The sequence below is a fragment of the Nyctereutes procyonoides genome, unplaced genomic scaffold (genome assembly GCF_905146905.1).
Source record: "Nyctereutes procyonoides isolate TBG_1078 unplaced genomic scaffold, NYPRO_anot_genome, whole genome shotgun sequence".
In the NCBI taxonomy this organism is placed as follows: Eukaryota; Metazoa; Chordata; class Mammalia; order Carnivora; family Canidae; genus Nyctereutes; species Nyctereutes procyonoides.
The window spans coordinates 10,379,507-10,400,522 of record NW_026575044.1 but is presented as its reverse complement, the minus strand read 5'-3'; the positions used below and the strand labels follow the sequence as shown (position 1 = coordinate 10,400,522).

General features: G+C 37.7%; 1 protein-coding gene and 1 pseudogene across 7 annotated transcripts in view; both read left to right on the top strand.

The window, feature by feature from the left end:
- AHCTF1 (AT-hook containing transcription factor 1) overlaps positions 1-21,016 on the top strand; it is a 77,646-nt gene that overhangs the window by 35,644 nt on the left and 20,986 nt on the right. For all 7 annotated transcript variants that reach the window (XM_055324275.1, XM_055324274.1, XM_055324278.1 and 4 more), the window contains 14 exons: positions 2,315-2,405; positions 3,613-3,702; positions 5,871-6,011; positions 6,656-6,760; positions 7,845-7,938; positions 9,551-9,674; positions 9,837-9,893; positions 10,628-10,774; positions 11,331-11,518; positions 16,450-16,594; positions 16,674-16,805; positions 17,504-17,654; positions 18,116-18,266; positions 18,586-18,678. In XM_055324275.1, coding sequence (XP_055180250.1) covers positions 2,315-2,405; positions 3,613-3,702; positions 5,871-6,011; positions 6,656-6,760; positions 7,845-7,938; positions 9,551-9,674; positions 9,837-9,893; positions 10,628-10,774; positions 11,331-11,518; positions 16,450-16,594; positions 16,674-16,805; positions 17,504-17,654; positions 18,116-18,266; positions 18,586-18,678 — 1,709 coding nt within the window. The remainder of the gene's footprint in view (positions 1-2,314; positions 2,406-3,612; positions 3,703-5,870; positions 6,012-6,655; positions 6,761-7,844; positions 7,939-9,550; positions 9,675-9,836; positions 9,894-10,627; positions 10,775-11,330; positions 11,519-16,449; positions 16,595-16,673; positions 16,806-17,503; positions 17,655-18,115; positions 18,267-18,585; positions 18,679-21,016) is intronic.
- LOC129509172 (U4 spliceosomal RNA) lies at positions 5,202-5,352 on the top strand (annotated as a pseudogene).

The following is a 21,016-nucleotide window of genomic DNA, read 5'->3' as shown; positions in this document are numbered from 1 at the left end:
GAGTCCAGCTGTGCTATACATACACTTCTAGTTTAGAATGCAGAATATCCTTTTCTCATTCTACTGACTGACATACCACATTTATTTAATTTCCTGTGTCTGTACCGCGTTGTTTCTGGGTTTTTATTTCATCCCTTTAATCTCATCTAATTCTATGCCATTTTAAGATACTGCTTTAATATTTGCTAATGTGGCCCCTTTTTTTCTGTAGTTGTCAATTTATAGGCATTTATTCTTTTGTATTAATTATAAGATGATTTTATCCAGCACTCCCATTGGAACTCTTTTTTTTTTTTTTTAAGATTTTATTTATTTATTCATGAGAGACACAGAGAGAGACAGAGAGACACACAGGCAGAGGGAGAAGCAGGCTCCATGTAGGGAGTCTGACATGGGACTCGATCCTGGGACTCACAGGATCACGCCCTGGGCTGAAGGCGGCGCTAAACCACTGAGCCACCTGGGCTGCCCGAAACTCTCTTTGGAAAAGTGTTATATTCACATTGATTTTGGAGAGCATTGATATTTTTATCATCATTTTGTCCAAGTGTAAATGTTATATGTTCCCATTTATTCAGGGTTGGTTTTCTATCAGCAAGAGTTTATAGTTCTAACAAATCTCATTCTGATTTTTATCCCTAAGTGTTCTATAGTTTTGCTCTTTGTTAGTAGAACATTTTTCACGTATTCATTTCTGGATGGTTATTGCCAGTACAAAAAAATGCAATTGATTTTTGTATATTCACTTTAATATATATTTAACCACATTAGAATTTCTTAGATTTTCAAGATGTGCAGTCATCAGCAAATACAGGCTTCTATTTTCTTTTTCCATTTTTTGTCATCTTCTCACAGCATTTGGTAGAACTTCTTCAAACTGTGTAAAGATAATGGTACCAGCAGACATTCTTATTTTGTCCCTGATGTCAATGTAAATTGCTTTACTGGAGTCCAATTTGGGGTCATGCCTTTCTTCATTTTAGGGGAACCTTTATCATATTGTAGCCCCTCTATTCCTGTTTGACTCCTCTTTTTTCATTTAAAAAAGTTTGAATAAAAATAAAATAAAGTTTGCTACTTGAATGAATGGAATTTAGATTTCTTGGATATTCAGTGTGATTTATAATGATTTTAAGTAACAGACTAAGACACAGGTATATCTTACAGTCACTTGCTTAAAATGTATAATTCCATAGTTTTTAATAAATCTCTGGGGGATGCCTAGGTGGCTCAGCGGTTAAGCGTCTGCCTTCAGCTTGGAGCATGAGCCTGGAGTCCCGGGATTGAGTCCCACGTTGGGCTCCCTACATGGAGCCTGCTTCTCCCTCTGCCTGTGTTTCTGCCTCTCTCTTTGTCTCTCTCATGAATAAATAAAGAAGTCTTTAAAAATAATAATAATAATCCATGGAATTGTACTCCTATCCCTACATTCAGTTTTATTTTTTTTTTTAATAATTTTATTGCCTACATTCAGTTTAGAACACTTATTGCCCCCACAAAACCCCCGTATTCTTTCCTCCCTCCTCCTCACCCCTGGCTTTTGATAAGCATTCATCTGTTTTCTGTCTTCATAGCCTTCCTTGTTATTTATACGAATTCATCTGTGTTGTAGCATGTGTCAGCCCTTCATCTTGTTTAACGTCTGTGTCCTGTAATGTCTGTAAGGAGTGTACGTACTGCAGTTCATTTATTCGTTCTTTAGTTGATGGGCATTTGACTTGTTTCCAGTTTGGGACTATGATGAATACTGTTGCTTCATGAACAGTTTTGGTGTGGGCACGTGTTTTCATTTCCCTTGAGTGTGGAGTTGCTGGGTCATGAGGTGATGCAGTATTAAAGGCAGTTTACCAAAGTGGCTTTACCATCTTGTATCCCTACCATCGGTGTATGGGGATTCCAGGTATTCTGTATTACCACCAATACTTGTTACTGTCTGGCTTTTTGTTTATAGCCGCCTAGTGAGTCATGATTTTATAAGCCTTTAAATGTAGGTGTTCTTTTTTTTTTTTTTTAAGATTTATTTATTTTAGAGAGCATGCATGCAGGGGGGCAGGAGGCAGGGGAAGAAGGGAAAGAGAAAATCTCTAGCAGACTTCCCAGCTGAGCATGGAGCCCAATGTGCGGCTCAATCCCAGGATCCAGAGATCATGACCTGAGATGAAACCAAGTATCAGATGCTTAACCGACTGAGCCACCCAGGTGCCCCTAAACGTTTGTATTCTTACAGAACTTGCTATCTTTGAGTCTGTAATCAGATATCCTTTTCTTCAATTCTTACTATCCCCCCCCCCCCCCTTTTTAATGTGTGATTCAGGAAGAACAGTTAGAAGCTATATTGTCAGCAGCGATCCACACAAGTTGCCTGGGACTTTTGACTGGATGTATCAAAAAGTGGACAAAAGAAGGTAAGATGCTAGTTTGTTTTTTTTAAAAGATTTTATTTATTATTCATGAAAGATACGCAGTGAGAGGCAGAGACACAAGCAGAGAGAGAAGCAGGGTTCATGCAGGGAGCATGTAGGACTCCATCCGGGAACCGCAGGATCACGTCCTGGGCCAAAGGCAGGCACTTAACCACTGAGCCCCCCCCAGGTGTCCCAAGATGATAATTTTTAACAAATAAAAAAGTACTTTTGTATTTAAAATTTCTAAATTATTAATTCCTTTGGAGAGTTTAGTTAAACTTTGAGATAATTATAGTCATCTTGCTGTTTTAAGACATTATGTAGAGGGATCCTATATACCCTTTTATCACCCTCCCCTTGCAGATCTGGTAAGCCTCTGGTACAATGTCTCAGGACCCCCACATTGTCCCCCACACCTGCCTCCCCCCACTGCTAAGCCCCAGGAGCTACCAGTCTGTTCTATACTTCTGTAATTTTGTCATTTCCAAAATGTTCAAAAATGAATTTATATAGTAGATATATAACTTTTGTCTTGACTCTTGAGCAAAATTCTCTGAAATTCATCCCCATTGTTGTGTATCCTCTTTAAAAAAAACACTCTACACACATTTTTGCTGAGTCATTTGAGAATAAGTTGAGGACATCACGTTCCTTGACTTGTATTTTAGTTTTTTTTCCCAAGAACAAGAGCATTCATTACAAAACCACTTTGTACTTAAAAAAATCAGGAAAACCTTGATACATGCTATTATCTGATCTCCAGATCTGATTGGAATCTTACTAATCATGCCAGTAAGGTCCTCAGTAGCATTTATAGGGATAGGGAGTCCAGAATGTAACCCACAATATGCTTTACGTTTAGTGTTTATGTTCTTTTAATCTCTCTTACTCTGATGCAATTCCTAGGCTTTTATCTTTCAAGAAATTGGCATGTTTAAAGAATATAAGCCTATAATTTTCCAGCCTTTCAATGTGCTTGTTAATTTTTCCTCATAATTAGATGGAGATTTTACATTTTTCACAGCCGCACTACATGAAGTGATGTTCTCCTTGCTGTATCTCTTGGGCTTGGTACCAGTTTGTGTCTCTTGTCAGTGTTGATGATGGCATTGCTCAGTGTGGTCTCTGTCAGATTTCCTCACTGTAGTTACTAATTTTTTTGTTTGTAATTATTTTCCCTCCCTCCCCATTGATATTTACAAATAAGAGCAACCAAATTCTGCTGCTAATCTGCGTTTTGTTCTTGAATGGACATGGAATAAAGTGGTTTTTACAAAAGAGGAATTTGACAGACTATGTAAGTATTACATTAAAAAATTAACCTTGGTTTATGTTTTAAGTACATGACGATAATAACTTACTCATTTTGGAACTTGTAAACCATTTTTTTTTTAAGGATTTTATTTATTTGAGAAAGAGAGTAGCACAAGCAAGAGGAGCAGCAGAGGCAGAGGGAGAAGCAGCCTCCCCACCAGGCAGGGAGCCCCACACAGGACTCAATCCCAGAACCCTGGGATCATGACCCAAGCAGAAGGCAGACATCTACCCAAGCTCCTGAAAACCATTTCTTTTAAAGATTTTATTTTTAAGTAATTTCTATACCCAGTGTGGGGCTCAAACTTATAATCTCAAGATCAGGAGTCCCACGCTGTACCACTGACCAATCAGGCACCCTGACAAATTTATTTTTTTGAGCAAGATTTTGCAACAGATTGTTAAACTGGCAACATGTTAGTATGTCTGCAATACTGAGTTTCAGAGTTAAACCCTTATCTTTGATCTTAGGAGATGAATTTATGAAGGATGCTGAAGATAGAGTTAGGAGAATGTGCCAGGTAACCTCAGAAGCTCCTCTGCTTACTCACTTTCTACTTAAAATATTTATGACTATAAAACAACTGAATAGGAGGGCAAAAAAAAACCTCCGTCTCTAACAGATGTCATCAGTCATTTGAAGTAATCTTTTCTTCTTGACAGTTTTACTCGTCTGTCATACACTTTGAGTTTTGAGGTGTCCTATAAATATCAAAAACCCATTTTGTGCAAAAATGATGTTCAGGGTATATGATTGCCCTGTACATAAAAGTAAGATTTAAGTTCATTTAGAATTATTTGTTTTTGCTATTTCTATCATGTGTCAATGATGAATAAGTGTACTGTATAAATAAGTTACTCGTAGTAGAGAATCTGCTGCCGTGTTACTAGGAAGACATGGGGTTCTATGGTATTTTAGGCCATATTTATGAAACTTTTAAACATGAAATAATTTTAAGTATTTCAGTAATCGGTTAAAGTCAAGAACAAACACCTGGTATTTCAGAGTCAGGGTTAAAAAAATGGTTTTTTTTAGAGGAAAATGTCTTCAGGACTGGTTATGTAATTCATGTAAAAAAATTCAGATCCATTCATAAATTATATGCCTTTGTTATACTTTGAGCATAATGTGGCACTTCAGGTTTGAACCTGGTAACTCAGCCATTACTGCTGCCTTGAGCTTCATTACTGGTTAATGGAGTTTTTTTGTTTTTAATTATTAATTTATTCATGAGAGACATCGAGAGAGGCAGAGATATAGGTAGAGGGAGAAGCAGGTTCCTCAAGGGGAGCCTGATGCGAGACTTGAACCCAGGAACCCGGGATCATGCCCCGAGCTGAAGGCAGATGCTCAACTGCTGAGCCACCCAGGTGTCCCAAATGGAGTTGTTTTTTTTTTTTTTATCTAAACATAATTAAAATACAAAGTGTAGCATATTAAATGTATTGGAAGTAAAGGAAATCATTTGATTTGAAGAAGGAAGCTTTGCACAGTGGCAGTATCATAGCCAATGAGGTTTATCCGAGGCGCGATTATTGCTAATTGATTTTAGGAAGGATTTCTAATTAACATCTGTTTTCTGGTTTCCAATTACCCATTAAATATTAATGTAATTAAATCTTACCTAAAAGATGTAGCCAGTAGCAACTAAAATACCCATTTTTTTCCCAAAAAATGAATTTGTAAACTCATTGTTGAGTTTAAAATGAAAGGATAATCAAGTCTACAATGAGTTGTAACAAGCATGCGATTTTATTTTAATAAGTCTTTGAGTATTAATCACTTTTGAAGACTGGAGGTGGAAAAAGTGCTTATAAAATCATCACAAAACATCATGGTACATAAAAGATCTGATATGAAAGATTTCTTCGAGGGAGAAGCATTTAATGATTAGAACTAATTTCTAGTCAATCTCCCGTTGACTCTCCATCCCCTTCTTATCCCATTGTTCATTCTGTGTCTTAAAAAACTAGGAATTTGTATTTGTCTCTTCTGGGTTTCTTCAGATCATTTGCCATTTCAGCCTTGTTTTTGTAAATCTAATGTGTAATCTAATTCTGTGATTAATAGGAGTTTGAGAAATCTTGTTTGTGATTTTAAGTAACTCAGATGTATTGTGTCAGAACCAATTTTGTATTTTATCCCACAAGGTACACCACTGTTTGATGGTTCGTGTCGATTCATAGACCCACAGACCATACAGTCTCTCCAACAGTGCCACCTGCTTCTCAGCAACCTTAATTCCGTCTTAAACTGTTTTACCACAGAGGCCCAAGAGATCACCGAGCGAGGTGTGCTGTTTATCTTACATGAATGAGTTAATTTAGATTTTACTCCAAGAAAGAATAGATGTCTTAGATGCATCATTGTGCAAAGTGCAAAGAGGCCTTTTTAATTTATTTTTACTTATTTTTAAATAGAAACCACAGAACATTATTAGATGTGCCATGAGCCCATGCTTATACAAGCTTGGGAAATTTGACGGTTAAACTTCCTGTTAAGGTAGCGTGTATGAACTTCCAGTAGAGTTTTGAATTCTTATATATAAATTTTTATTCACAGAAATCCTTGTAAATGTTTGTCTCTGTTTTGCCATTTAACCAAGATTGCTAATTTCACTTAAAAGCCTGGTTTGAACAACCTACATTGGTATTACTGTACTAGTTTACATTAATGTCTACATTTGACTTCTGAAACTAGGTAAATGGAAATGTAGCTAAGGTGGAAGCATGTTCACCTAAATTGCCTAGTCAGTGAGTTACTTACTTAGTTCAGCATTTTGGAGGTTATTTGTTCAAGCTAAGTGTGTTTAAAACCCCATGTATGCTGTTAAAGGTCACCAGATAATTCGTTTTTGAGAACTGTCCAGTGTCTTGATTTGTCGTTTGTGGCTGATAAATTGAACGTTACACAACTGGTGTTCCACTATTCACAGGTCTCATGGACTTACACAAAAAGTGCCTGGTTACCCGGCTCATTTGCCAGTACACACAAGTGGTGCTTTGGTTCTGTCATTCTGGGCTTTTACCAGAGGGCTTAGGTAAAACATTTATTGAATCTGTAGATGTTAATGGAAACGTTCTTTAGTCTCTATCATTTGGTTGTTGTACTTTTCAGATTTCCTTTCTTCTGCCATCTCTCTTAATTTTCTTCTAGTCTTACGTTCGTTCTTAGTTTGTATCTCAAGTGCCTTGCCCCATGCTTGATAAACAGGCTTTCCATACATGTTTATTGTGCCAAATGACATGAAAGAATATTTGACAAAACGTAGCTTCTAAAAAAGGGCTCAGTGATATCATCAGCTATAATTTAGATCCATTCAACTGTGGGTTTTATACTCTGATCTTTTTCTCCTTAAGTGTTCTCTTAATATGCTTATTGATCAAGATGATTTGCCATCAAGCAATATAATTTCATCTGTTCTCTTTTCATCTAGTAATTCATGCCAATACCAAGAATTAGAGAATTTGACTTTTGCTGTGTTTGTTTAGAACACCTTTTTTTTTTTTAAAGATTTTACTTATTAGCATGAGCAGGGAAGGAGTGGGGACGGCCAGAAGCAGAGGGAGAAGGAGAAGCAGTCTCTCCCCTGAGCAGGGAGCCAGATGTGAGGCTCAATTCTAGGACCCTGAGATCATGATCTGGGCCAAAGACAGATGCTTCACCCACTTAGCCCCCCAGGCACCCCTGTTTTGACTTCTCAAGCCTCTAACTTCTTACATTTCCAGGGCGCACGTTAGATTCTATTTAGAAGTGCTTCTGTCCCTGTTGATCTTATTCTTTCATTATTTTCTTTGGTTTTTACTTAAATAGTAAATACTGCTTGCTTTTAGATTATCATTTGAAATTAAGGGAATGATTAAGGATTAGGGGAGTGGAATCATTTCTGCAATAGATTTTCCAGAATTTTAAGCCAGCATCCTTGTTTTTTTATGGACCGTCATGAGAGACTTTTTTCATTTATGTATCTGTTAATAAAGGGCCGTATATTACTTAAATTTGGGAAGCCTGCAGACTAAACATTGTGCAATTATAGTAAAATATTAATGTGGGTAACTTTAGGTATTGTTGGGATATTTTAGAAATATTACTGACTTTTTTCCCAACTCTTAAAAAAAATCTAGATGATGCCGTGCAGTTGTCCAGGTTGTACTACAACTACCCTGTAATTCAGAACTATTACACCAGTCGTCGACAGAAGTGTGAGCGTCTAGCAAGGTACCTTCCAGAACTTTCTAAAACCTATAGAAGTTGCTTTTGTAAGAAGTGATTGCTTTATCAGAACAGAATTCATCATGCTACAGAAAGAAAAAATGTGTGGAATTCTTAAGTGACAGAATTTGTTACCAGCATTATTTTAATTGTAATGTTTGCCTCTTTGCTTTGACCTAATGGTTATACCTTTATTTGATAACTTGAGTATGGCTACTCAGTATTTCCTAATTAAAGTAGTTACCACAATTGATTGATTAGAGGAGATTCTATCACTTAAGCAAGTATTTTTCCTGAGGATTCTTACTCTGAAAAGAACTAATAGCTCCAGTACATCAAAAACCATGAAGCATACCACCAGTTAGGCGTTTTACATTCTTTATGTTAACAGTTGCATTTCAGTGCTTCAACCACTGTTTTCTTTGACTTATTTTGTTTCTCTTTTTTAAAGTATATGAGTATCAGCCTCATTGGTTCCTTTGGAATAAAGAAGCAGAAATAATAGAAGAAAGAGCAGGGTTCTGTCTCTGGAATTAGATAGCCTTCTTTCTCAAGTGGGAGTGATACTTGTAGAATAGCCTGCAATGTTGAGAGCAGTGGTTCACGAATGCGGAAACCAGGAGTGTTGTCAGAATCACCCAGAAATCAGTACTTAAAAGGCTGTGCTAGGTATAATTTGGTGTGTGGCAAGTTTGGTGCTTTAGAAGAAATAATCTTGGAGACTGAGCACCGATTTGAGAGATTTATGAGACATTATTTTTACAGATTTTCTTTATTTGAAAGGGAAAATGTATGCAAGTTGGGGGGAGGGCAGATGGAAGAAGAGAGAGAGAGACTCTCAAGCAAACCCCCAGCTGAACATTGAGCCTGACAGGGGGCTTGATCTCACAACCCTGAACGATCATGACCTGAACCAAAATCAAGAGTTGGACCCTTAACTGACTGAGCCATCCAGGCAGGTGCCCCTGTTAGGCATATTTTAAAATTCTAGATCTGTTAGTTCCTGAGTGTGTGTCTCTGAATGGGTTTGCTATGCTTTCTAATCCTGCTTGTCACATAAGTTGCACAGTCAGTATAAAGAAAGATTAAGTAGTGGATGCAGTGCTTGACTTGCCCAGGAAGCATAGGAAGTAGGAACTGCTGCCACCCTGGTTGTTATTAGATGAGGATGCAGGGACAGCATCTGCTGACCACCTTGTGGGCACTCAGTGATAAATTTTTTGAAGGAATCACTAGGCTCAGAAGATTCTCAAGTAGTAAAATGGAAATCATAGCTCTTTGACTTTGAACTGCAGCATGTTTATGCTCGACCAGCTGCCATGCTCTTGTGCAGTTTGCTGTGGATGGTAAAACCTAGCATAGTCTTCGGCATCTGGCAGCAGGATCATGCTGTCCCCAGGACCTGACCTTTGCACATGGGTTTATTGATGACCAAGCCTGAGGCCTTAGCAGGGTTCATCTGATTCTTAGTGACTGGACTTCACGTGATACTAAATGGGTTCCTGTTCTCAATTCTCTTCTTTTGATTGTGGGGATCGCTGAGGGTTTGCTGCTTATCGTTCTGATAGTAGGAATTGACACAAATATTGAATAATCCTAAATGTTGCCCTTTTTGCAGAGGGAAGTGGAACCCGGATTGCTTGATGATTGACGAAATGGTCTCTCAGTTAGGAGATGGTGTAGAGAGGTTGTGGAAGCGGGATGAAGGCGGCACGGGAAAGTACCCTCCCTCTAGTCTGCATGTACGTTCTCCACAACACTGGCCCACGTGAGGACCACAGGGCTGCCCAGGGGCCGCGGGGGATGTGCTTAGCTGCATTTTTCACACCTGGCACTAGGCCTGGGAAAAACAGTGTTAGTGAATTAATATATAAAACACACTGAATTTTTTATCCCTTGTATAGGCACTGCTTGACATATATCTACTGGACGACGTTACTGAAACAAGCAAACATGCTGTTGTATCCTTTAAAACACTGTCAAATGATTCATGTATTACCCAAATCAAAATTTGAGAGTAGTAGGAACCTTGCACATCTAGTCTAATCTTAGTTTCACATTTGCAATTTTTTTAAAGGAAGGTTAACCCAGGGTCTGTTGGTTGGGTTTAGATCGTCTATGGCAGACCTGAAACTATGCACCAAAGTTACCAACAGTGGCTCTGAAACATTGCTGGCCAAATGATCTTTCTTAATGAGGTTAACTTACGTGTTCCCTGCAAATACACGATAAGTTAGCTTAATGTTACCTTTCTCATTCAGTCTGAGCCCAGTGGTCTTTGCGGTATTTTTGTACTGATGTCTGTTTCTTAATGTGAAAATGTGTCATATCTGTCATTCATAATTTATAAGACAATACATTGTGTGTTTGCTTAAGCTGCTGGGTTCTACTGTGTACCTGGAGTTTTGTCTGTAGCTCTCTCTTTAGTTTGCTAGTAAGTTACTGACTTGAGGAATGAAGAAAGTGGACTTTAGTTCATGTCCTTTGCGGTGGTACTTACTGTTGAGAATGAGTGAAGTGGTTGTAGGATTGGCTGGACCCACATTTAATAACACTGCTATACTTGGATATCTGTTGTTGAATCCTAAAAGTGGTCTCTTCCAGCCTCTTGCTGCTGTAGTCTGTTCCTGCCTCATTTAAATAGATACATAGGATATTTTCTTCTTGTTATTGTCCTTAATTCTCTTTTTGAAAGACCATTTATTTGTTGCTTGATATTATGTATTCCTTTCCAAACAAAACAGATTCTTGCATTGAATCATTTCCCACTGCCTTTGCCATTCCTTGGGGCCAGGTGAAACTTATTCAAGGGTTTTGGCTGATAGATCATAATGATTATGGGGTAAGTCTGCTCACTTAGAGTAAACTTTCATAAAACATTAGCATTTCAGAAGGAGTACATAGCTGTGGATTAAATGTGACATTTCAGATATGATACAGTCTGCTTCTGCAGTAATTTACAGTGGACTCAGCTCAGCCAGTACCTTTACCAAGCATGATTGTAGGCAGCGAGTATACAGAGATGGAACAGTTCAGAATCCCAGGTCCTATATTGCCTAAAGAAGGAAATAAATAATAAAAAAATTACTAATAGTGCAAATACAGTGATTGCTCTGTTAGAGACACAATTGCTGTAGAACACAGGACTTGGCATTGATATATGAAGTTGAAGGCAGAAGGATTTTATATAATAGCTTAATGAGGCCTCAAAAGAACAGGGCTTTTGATAAGGCTTTTATTTAAAATAAAACATATTGTGGGTTAAAGTAGATCCTTACAGGTTATATTTAATGTGTTGCTTGTGACTTTAGGATTGCCTGTCTTTTTAAAGGATAGCTACTTTGTCTAAATGCAGCACGTTATATCTGCATTTATCGCTTATTGTGTCATTTTTGCAGAGCGGCTTGGATCTTCTGTTTCACCCAGCTACCGTGAAACCTATGTCATGGCAACATTCAAAAATTATTCAAGCCTTCATGAGTCAGGGTGAGCACAGACAAGCACTCAGATATATTCAGACAATGAAGCCTACAGTGTCCAGTGGTGATGATGTTACCCTTCATCTCACCGTTTTGCTTTCTAATAAGTAAGTACATATTTTGAAAATACTGTCAAATTCTTGATCACATATGTTTAACAAAGTGGAATTGATGAAACGGTAGCAATATATAATATCTTGCTTTGGTTGCATTGTATAATATACTTAGGATTCTTTATCTTTCAACATTAACAAAAATACAGAAAACCTTTTATCCTAGAATAGGATGAAGAAAGAGTACCCTTGAGTAAAAGGGGAAACCAAACTGAGATTTGGAATTATATCTGTTGCTAATTGGCAGTGTTGGATAGTCCCATGTGGGTGGTTCAGGGTTAAGTGTGCTGAAGAGAAGCAAGAGATATAGAGGAAGGATGAAGTCCTATTGAGTTGTAAAATCAGATTTTGTATCTTAAATTGAACTGGATTTGAGCACATCCTATCTTTGCATTGCTTCTTTTCTTCCCTTTGCCATATTTTAATGTTCTCTAATCAGTATATGTTTGCCATTTATATTACAGCAGTATATATTATATGTTACTACAGTAATTTTATTTGTCATATATGACAAATTAAATGGCATGATTGGAAATACAGCAATCTGGGGGTGCCTGGGTGGCTCAGTCAGTGAAGCGTCTGCCTTTAGCTCAGGTCATGATATCGGGTCCTGGGATCGAGTCCACTTTGGAGCTCCCTGTTCAGTGGGGAGTCTGCTTCTCCCTCTGCCCTTTCCCCTGCTTATGCGCACTTGCTGTCTCTCGCTCTGTCTCTCTCTCTGTCTAATAAATAATCTTTTTTTTTTTAAATGGAAATACAGCATTCTGATTATTGGGTTTTCTTGTTAACCAGATTAGTTGGGGAAATTACTTGGAGCTAATACTTCTTAGTAAGATTGGAACTGTTTATACAACTCAGTTTTTTGTTTGTTTGTTTTTGGTCAGTTCTGTTAGTCATTTTTATATTTTTAGAAATTGGTTACTTTACTATCTGAGATTGTCGTTTATGAACCAAACACACCACTCAGTTTCAGCACTCTGAAAATAAGTTTTCTTTATTCTCTTGGGTTAAACAGAATGTATTTCTGAGAGGAGAGGGTTGAACCTCTAAAAATTTAAGATAGAAGAGTTCTGTAGCGTAATAATGAATTGCTAGATAGGTAGAAACAGCCAGTGTCCTCAAAAGTAATGAATTAGGAAGTACTTGTTGAAATGAAATAACTTGGATTAGCCATATGTCTTTGGCTAGCTGAACAAATCTGGAATGAACAGAAGAGCAAAAAGAAATTTAAAGAAGCTAGCCGGTGATAAAGGTTTAACAAATGGGTTTAGAGTCCCAGTACTGGGTGGTCAGGCAGCATGTAAATTATTTTCAGTTGCATATAAGCTGCTTGCTCTACTGACTTGAAAGGGGTGGTACTTGATCACTAATGTTTACATAAAAAAAACATGTTGGAACCTCAGGAAAACATATTTGAAAGGTTGCTTGGTTTTCCTCTGTGATCCTGTTATCCTTTGATTCATTCACAACGTTTCTCTGATTTGCTAGATCCTCATTCCCTTTTAGCCACAGCAAACATTGCATGTTAATGTTTATGATAACGGGAACATGTGTAATTTCTAAACTTTATTTCTAAGTAAAGGCTCAGTTATCTAGTCTTAAGAAAAATAGCACCATAAAGTGTCCCGTAGAGGAGTTGCAGAAGTAAAACCATAGAACCACCTAAAATAGCATTTGTTGAGATTGCATGGGTTCTGATTCGGTATAGGCATATCTCAGAGATGCTACAGGTGCTGCTCCAGACTGCTGCAGTGAAGTGAGTCAAGGAATTTGTCTTGTTGCCTCGAGTATATGAAAGTTATGCGTTGGTAGTGTGTTTATGTTTACATAAGAGTGTGTGTCAATCTGTCTTTTCTGGTGTATTACCAAGAACAACCCCCGTGCGTTCCTTAATGAAATGACTTTCTAACCTTTTATCAGTTGAAATAATTTTATTTTTTCCCACCATCATGGTTTTTTTTAACTATAGGAAGCAGGAGAGTAGTAGGAATTTGGGGGCTTTCTTATTTTTAAAATTTATGTCAGTGTTGGCAGTGGAGTAGCCTTCATCTTCTCAGCTCTTCTGAAGAATTTACCCTTCACGATGACAAGCTGTTAGGGAGCTTTCTCTTCCCCAAAAGTTCGTAGTAGTGATCACAGCACATCAGTGATAGAAGCAGCTCCAGGCTTGTTTTGGGAAGCATTTACCTTTCAGCACCCCCCCCCCGGCCCCCTGCACCCCCACACACAAAGACTTTTAAACAGCACAAACAGCACACTATGTCTTTCTTCAGTATACTTTTTTCATCTATTTAATTTGGGCTTTATTTCATAATAGCACAAAAAGAGCTTCCTTATTCTTGACTGTCACACGGTAGTTCCTTGTGATGTACAGTATTTATTTAACCTGCTACCTTGAGTGAACATTTTAGGTGTTTTCCAGCCTTTGCCAGTTTAACCACTGCCTTAGGAAACCACACATTTTGCACAGGTGCAGATTTAGTTTGTAAGATGCAAAATCCTAGAAGTGGAATTACTGGGTGAAAGGATATTTGCATTTGTCATTTTGGGTAGCTAATGGCATGCTGCCCTTGTGAGGGTCAGGCAACTTTAACCCTATCACTTTAGGCTGTGCCCTTCAGTTGATACTTATTCATCTGACGGGTGAAAGTAGTAATAGTAATAGGTTTCGTTTCACCGTAATTATGAGAGAACACACCCTTTCATAAAGATGCTATTTCCTGCTTATGATTTGCCCATTGTTTTTTTTTGTGTGTGTTGTTGGGATTATTCTTCCTAACTTGTTAGAGCTCTTTATGTATTAGGTATATTAATCCTGAGATTTTTCTTTTTCCTCTTGTCATTTGTCTTTTTTACTTTGTTTTATGATGGATTTTGTTATGCTGAAAATTATGAAGTCAGAGTTACCAGTATTTTCATTTGGCTTTTGTGTTTTTTTTTCACTTCAGCGTCATTATTTTCTAGTTCTCTCATGGTATCTACTACCACTTTTACGGTTTTTGTCTTACCATTTAGGTATTAATTGATCTGAAATTGATTTTGGTACAAGCATTTCTAAAAGAAGATTTCAGTGTATACAAAAATAGAATAGTATAGTATGGTAAAGGTGGTATACACCTGTCCTAAATCAGATTCAACAAATAGCAAGATTGTGCCATATCTACTTCATCTATGCTGGGTTTTATTTTTTTATTTTTATTTTTTAACTTTTTTTATTTTTATTTTTATTTATTTATGATAGTCACAGAGAGAGAGAGAGAGAGGCAGAGACATAGGCAGAGGGAGAAGCAGGCTCCATGCACCGGGAGCCCGACGTGGGATTCGATCCTGGGTCTCCAGGATCGCGCCCTGGGCCAAAGGCAGGCGCTAAACCGCTGCACCACCCAGGGATCCCTATGCTGGGTTTTAAAAAACTGATGGTGATAGGTTCATTTATCTTTCTTACATATTTTTTTATCTACAAATTGTTATACTCATTTTAATACTCCCATATTTTTTATATAGGAAAAAAATTACCCACCCTGCCTAAGATACTCAGGTTTATAACAACCATACTCTCCTGCCTGTCCTGGTGCACGGAGAAGTACAAGGCAAAAAGAGAGAGAAGTACAAGGCAGTTTTAGATTTTTAGGCAATACCAGTAAATATGTTACTTATCTGGATTATTGACCTTTTCTAAGTCCTGCAGAACATGTAAAAACATTCTAGTCCCAAAATAATAGAATTAACAGCTGGCCCTGGCCTGTCAGCAGAGGGAGCCCTTTTCTTCCCTGAGGAGCTTTGTATCCACAAGAAATCTGGGAAGATGCTGCCAGAATTTGCTTTCATGCTGAATATTAATTGGTATGACTATGCTTACATATTCTGTGTTTCTTTTACGTGTTATTTATTAAGAAGTCTTTGTGTTGGTATTTGTGACTTTCATAACTATAGCTAAAGTTTTTTTATGAAGATATCCATTGAAATAAAAATTACCTGTTGACTTTGAATTAGGTAAATGATTTTTTTTATTTTAAAGATTTTACTTATTTATTCATGAGAGAGGCAGAGACTTAGGCAGAGGGAGAAGCAGGCTCCATGCTGGGAACCTGATGCAGGACTCGATCCTGGGACTCCAGGATCACGCCCTGGGCCGAAGGCAGGCGCTAAACCCCTGAGCCACCCAACCATCCCTAAATTTATTTATTTTTATTTTTATTTTTTTAAGAAAACTCCTGCCTTGATACTCCTGTGTACTTCTTGTTTTTATTCTAGCACCCACTTCAGCCCTGAAAGTTATCTAGTGTCTCCAAAAGTTCTGACAATTTTAGTTTATCTCTTTTAAGACCTTTTGTTACCTAACTAAGTACGTAAACATCTACAGGCTTTGTTTATTGTTTTTTTAATACTTAAGTGTCATGAGAAACACTGCTTTGTTTGATGTCTTACTGCCCACATAGTTTATAAAACTACTGAATTTAACCCATGTTCTCTGATCAGATCTTGGTTACAGATCAGTCACAATATTCTTTTACTGAGCTATGCCTGTCACAGTCCCATAAACACACTGTTGCGTCTGTAAGTCTTTGCCAGCTTCTTGTCCCTCTGCTCTCAGGCTGGGTTCTGTTTCTATAAGAGCCGGCTTTTCCCTGTCGCACCACACTCTTTGTCTTCCATCCAGACCATATTAGGTTGTGTCTTCTAATTCCTGGGTACTTAACTTTGCTTTCCTGTTTCACACTTAAAGGATAAAGAACAGCATCACATGAAGTCTTCTCATTGAGATCAGCAAACTTCACCACACAATGATTAGCGTTTACTATCAGCCCAGAGAATACTTTGCGTTACAAAAATGAGGTGTCGTTGAGATTCTGTAGGTGGATCACCTGTTTTGAACACTTCAAACAGCTTTTCTAACACTAACCCGTGCTAAACGCTGGTTTCAGGTACATGGTTGAGGCCTGGACTTTCTTGCGACAGCACTCCACCAGTGTGAATGTAGAGGCGCTCCTGACACACACGTATAAAGTCTGCCAGGAAACGGGCCTAATGGAGGACTTGCTGAAGCTGCCTTTCACAGACCTCGAGCAGGTAATGACTCCCCGGTATCACCTCATCAGAAATGCAGAAGTTGGTAGCTTAGCTTACAAGTGCTTTTGTTTCTTCCTAGGACTGCTTGGTGAGATTTTTGCAGTCCAGCACCAATGTTCGGAATCATGAATTCCTTCTGGTTCACTATCTGCAGCGTGCCAATTATGTCTCTGCGCTGAGGCTGAACCAAACTCTGAAGACCAATTTTTCGGTATAGTGAAACTTGTTTTGTTGTGGGGGACAAGAGGAAAGGAAAAGTGGTTAACTTTGTTGTGTTAGAGTTTGTCATTTGGTGACCACTGGCTTCTCTATATCCTTGAGCTTGGAGAATCCTCCTCTTACCTTCTCTAGCACGTGGGAAAGAGGGCATTATTATTTACCTAATCCTCTTACACATGCCATTTCTACTTTAGATAACTGCCCACAGTCTTGCCAGACTAATGACTCAGGGGGGACGAGAGGAAGAGGTGGAGGAGCAGTGAAGGTTACATAGTACGAAGAGCATGGCCTTCGAGGGTCAGACGGATTCTTTTTTGCACTCTGTGCTTGGAACACATTCTCTGAGCCTTGATTCCTCATCTGTAAAGTGACAGTCTCTGTTTGTGGGGATGTGCAGAGGTGTGTCTGAGCTGACCTGTTGCCTGACATATGTAAATGCTTGATAAATGATAACCACTGTTTTTATGTGGTGAAGACCCGAGGCTTGGGGGTGGAGTGGTGGGGAGGGCCTTACGGATGGGTGAGGACTGATAGTGCACTCAGATGCGTGTAAGAGGTCCTTGGTTTGAAAGAATGGATACAGAGAGGAGGAAAGCATTCTTAGGTTTTCAGAACTATGTTTTAGATGGTAAATACATAAACATGGTGCTTTTGAAATTAAATTTTTACTGATTACGTCATGTTCAATAGAATGATCGTGATCCTCGTTTGCGGGAAAGATCGGAGGTTCGAAATGCTATAGTCGAGCAATATGGGAAAGTCCTTCCTAAAATCCAGCGAAGATTAGCCATTGAACAAGCTAAGCCTTACCATCTGTCCACATCACCAGTTCTTCGAGAAGGTAAGATCTAATAGAAGACTCTCATGAAGTACTAGGTGAGAAAGGACTTTGAGTGGTTACCTTCTGAAACCATTGTTACCTTGTATTTAGCTCATTTTTGCTTTCATTCCAGTGGTGCTTTTATATTGGCCACTCTACTCCTTCTCCTTCCAGATATAAAGTTTTCTTGAAAGTTCTTATAGTTGATTTTCAGCATGATTTCAGCATAGTATAGAATAAAGCCCTCGTTTTATTTTGCTTGGACACTTCCATCCAATTTTTAGAGAATATGGACAATAATTTCAACACTCCTAAAAACCCAGGTTGTTAATTTTTGCATAGAAATGTTGCTGAACTAAGTATAACCTGTAACTGTTGCTGATCTTGTGAGCCCTGTGTCCCAAGTCACTCTTTCATACTCATTTTCTAGTAAAATCCTGGTGTTAGAGAAGAAATTGAACCCTGCAGTCTTTGTTTTACAGTTTCTAGACCCCAACCATTATCCACTATTACAAAGCAAGCTGCAACAGGGGCTGTGTTAACAAGATCTGCTTTCATCAGTAATGTGTTATCTAAAATTGGAGAGATTTGGGCATGCACTGGACCTAAAGGTGGCAGTTCAGCCTACAAGAGGTATGTTTTCCTCACTCCTCTTATGGTCTTGCCGCTTGTTCATCTTTCCTTGATATCAGAAGCAGTCATCAACCGTCCAGCCTTAGAGTTTATTAGTCTTTGTAAAAAAGGAAAAACTCCTATGTTGCCTGTTTTTATTGTAAGAACATTTTTTTTTGTTTTTAATTTAAAAGCAATTGTGTTTATTATTTGTAAATAAGCAGAAATATACAAAGTAAAAAGTGAAAGCCCTCCTCCTACCTGATCCCACCTTCTTAAAGCATATTTTAATACTCTCTGTAGTATATACTCAAAAGTTCCATTTTTATTTTCTTTGCAGTCCTAGAAGAGAACCATCTCCTCTCCCCCATCCACAAGTGCCTGAGGCATTTGTTGGAACACCAATTTTAAAAGCATCACAAAAAATTTCTAGGTAAGACTTATTAGTTATATCATTTTAAAGTCACAATGCTAGAAAATGATTATGCTGTCATTTTTAATTATTTTTAAAATTTTATAGTATTTTAAATTTTTGAATGAGTTTCTACTGCTTTTAATTTTTTTTTTGTTTTGCTTTTAATTTTTTAAAAAATAATTTGGAAAGTAGTACAGTAATTTTAGGAAATTTCACACCAGCTCCTAGCCTACTTAGAATTTTGGCTTAGAGAAAAGGAAACTTTTTTTCATTAAAAATCATGAGCAAAAAGTAAATTGTTAACTAAGTTCTTTAATATCACTTCCTTGTTGATTGATCCCTGAATGAAGGTTATTTTTATAATTCATAACTAATCTTGGTCAATTCATTTAAACTCTCCTGTACAACAGAGTCCACTGACATGTGTTCCATGGCTTCAGATGCAGTAATACTTGGACACCTTAAACTGTGATAATAGAAACATAGTCAAGTCGAAGTTTTGCATCCAGGATGCAATTGTGATTATGCTTTGTTTAAGAATATTGGATAGTTGCAAAAGATGTTGGTGTCCTCAGTAGCAGAGAAAACAATGTCTTAGTGTTTGATTCTTTGTCTTTAACATCAGGGTCCTGATTGTTGTAAATTTGATTGTTGACATTTTATCAGGAACAAAATCACATTATTATTTTGGGAATAAAATGACCTGAATTTATAATAGAATGGAATAAGGCACTCAGAATAAATTAATAATTTACAAATGGTTGCACCAAAGTTGCTTAGAGTGAGTGTATTTTTTTCAAAGCTTAAAACGGGGTTTTCTCTTTGGGGGAGGGGAGTGGTTAGATTTAATTGAGATTGTTTTCCTTTAATTACCAGGAAGATTATTTCAAATGAAAGTCATTATTACTGTCATTCTGTTTTCCTAGTAGTAGTTCCATTTTTCCCCCCGACAAGTCCCTTTTTCTCAGTCCCTTTGTGCTTTGATAGATCGGGAATTCAGGAAGGGAGTAATAATAAAAGTTTTCAGAAGCATGACTAATGGCCTAAGGACCTAAAGAAAAGTATTTTGAGAATCCTCCAAAGCTATGGTGAACTCAGATTAAAGAAAGTCAATTGAGGTGTGAATATTTATATTTATAGAAATCATTCCATTCCCTAATTCCGCTTTGCATTAGTGGGTAATAAGTAAACTTAATGGATTGTGACTAGTATATCTTTAGCAGAGGTGATATCAGTGGGCACTGCACATAGTAAGGCTACATCCTGTTTTGTGCAATTTATGCTTTGTGTACATGTATGATCTGAAATGGATTACTAATGTGTGTCATGCTCAAAGATTTGTGGAAATCCTAAAACCTAATGCATGCATGCAATGATAATTGTTTTAGTGTAATTTAAATATATTAAGTCTCATTAGTAGAAGAATTTTGTTTTAACTCAGTAGGTACCTTTGCTGGACGGGCCCTGCTTTTGAAAAGCAATCGTTATAAATGAACACTTTGGAGATAAATATTAGCACAGTCCAAGGCACTTAACAAAATACCTACATGGGCTAATTCAGTATAAAAGTGAGCAGATGGTTTACAAATACAAAGGAGAGAAGGAAAAGAATTAGAACCAACAATAGAGAGAAATGTCTAATGGCCCGATTGGATTTTTTTTTTTTAAAGATTTTATTTATTCATGAGAGAGACAGAGAGAGAGGCAGAAACACAGGCAGAGGGAGAAGCAGGCTCCATGCAGGGAACCTGACATGGGACTCAATCCCGGGTCTCCAGGATCATGCCCTGGGCTGAAGGCGCTAAACTGCTAAGCCACCAGGGCTGCCCCCGATTGGATATTTTTGATTTGGTGGAAGTCTCAAAGCTGTGCCTAGTATAGGATAACAAGCATTTAAGGATTAAGGAAATGCTTCCTGTAAATATTTCCCACTGGGAACAGGTTGGGTCTTAAAGCACACATCTGTGATCTGCGTTCATCTGCTATCCCAGTTGTGAAATCTTATTTGAATGTAGAGGACAAAAGGACAAGAAAGGCACAGCATTGGGGACCAGAACATGCTGTACCTTTCTGGCTATTCTCACCTGGGCCAGAGAGTCATTTTGAGGAAGTAAAAATATATTGTTTTTATTATAGAGAATATAACCATGAAATAGACTATTAGGAAATTGGGAAAGGAGTGACCTATGCAAATGGTCCATCAAAAATTATAACCTGAAAATTTCACCTTTGAATTTAAATTCCTTATCTGTTAAGTTTTTAAACTATTGGGACTAAGCATGCTTAATATAATTTATCAATGAGATTAGTTTCATCATTTCTATAAACTACATCTAGGACATTACAGAAAACCATT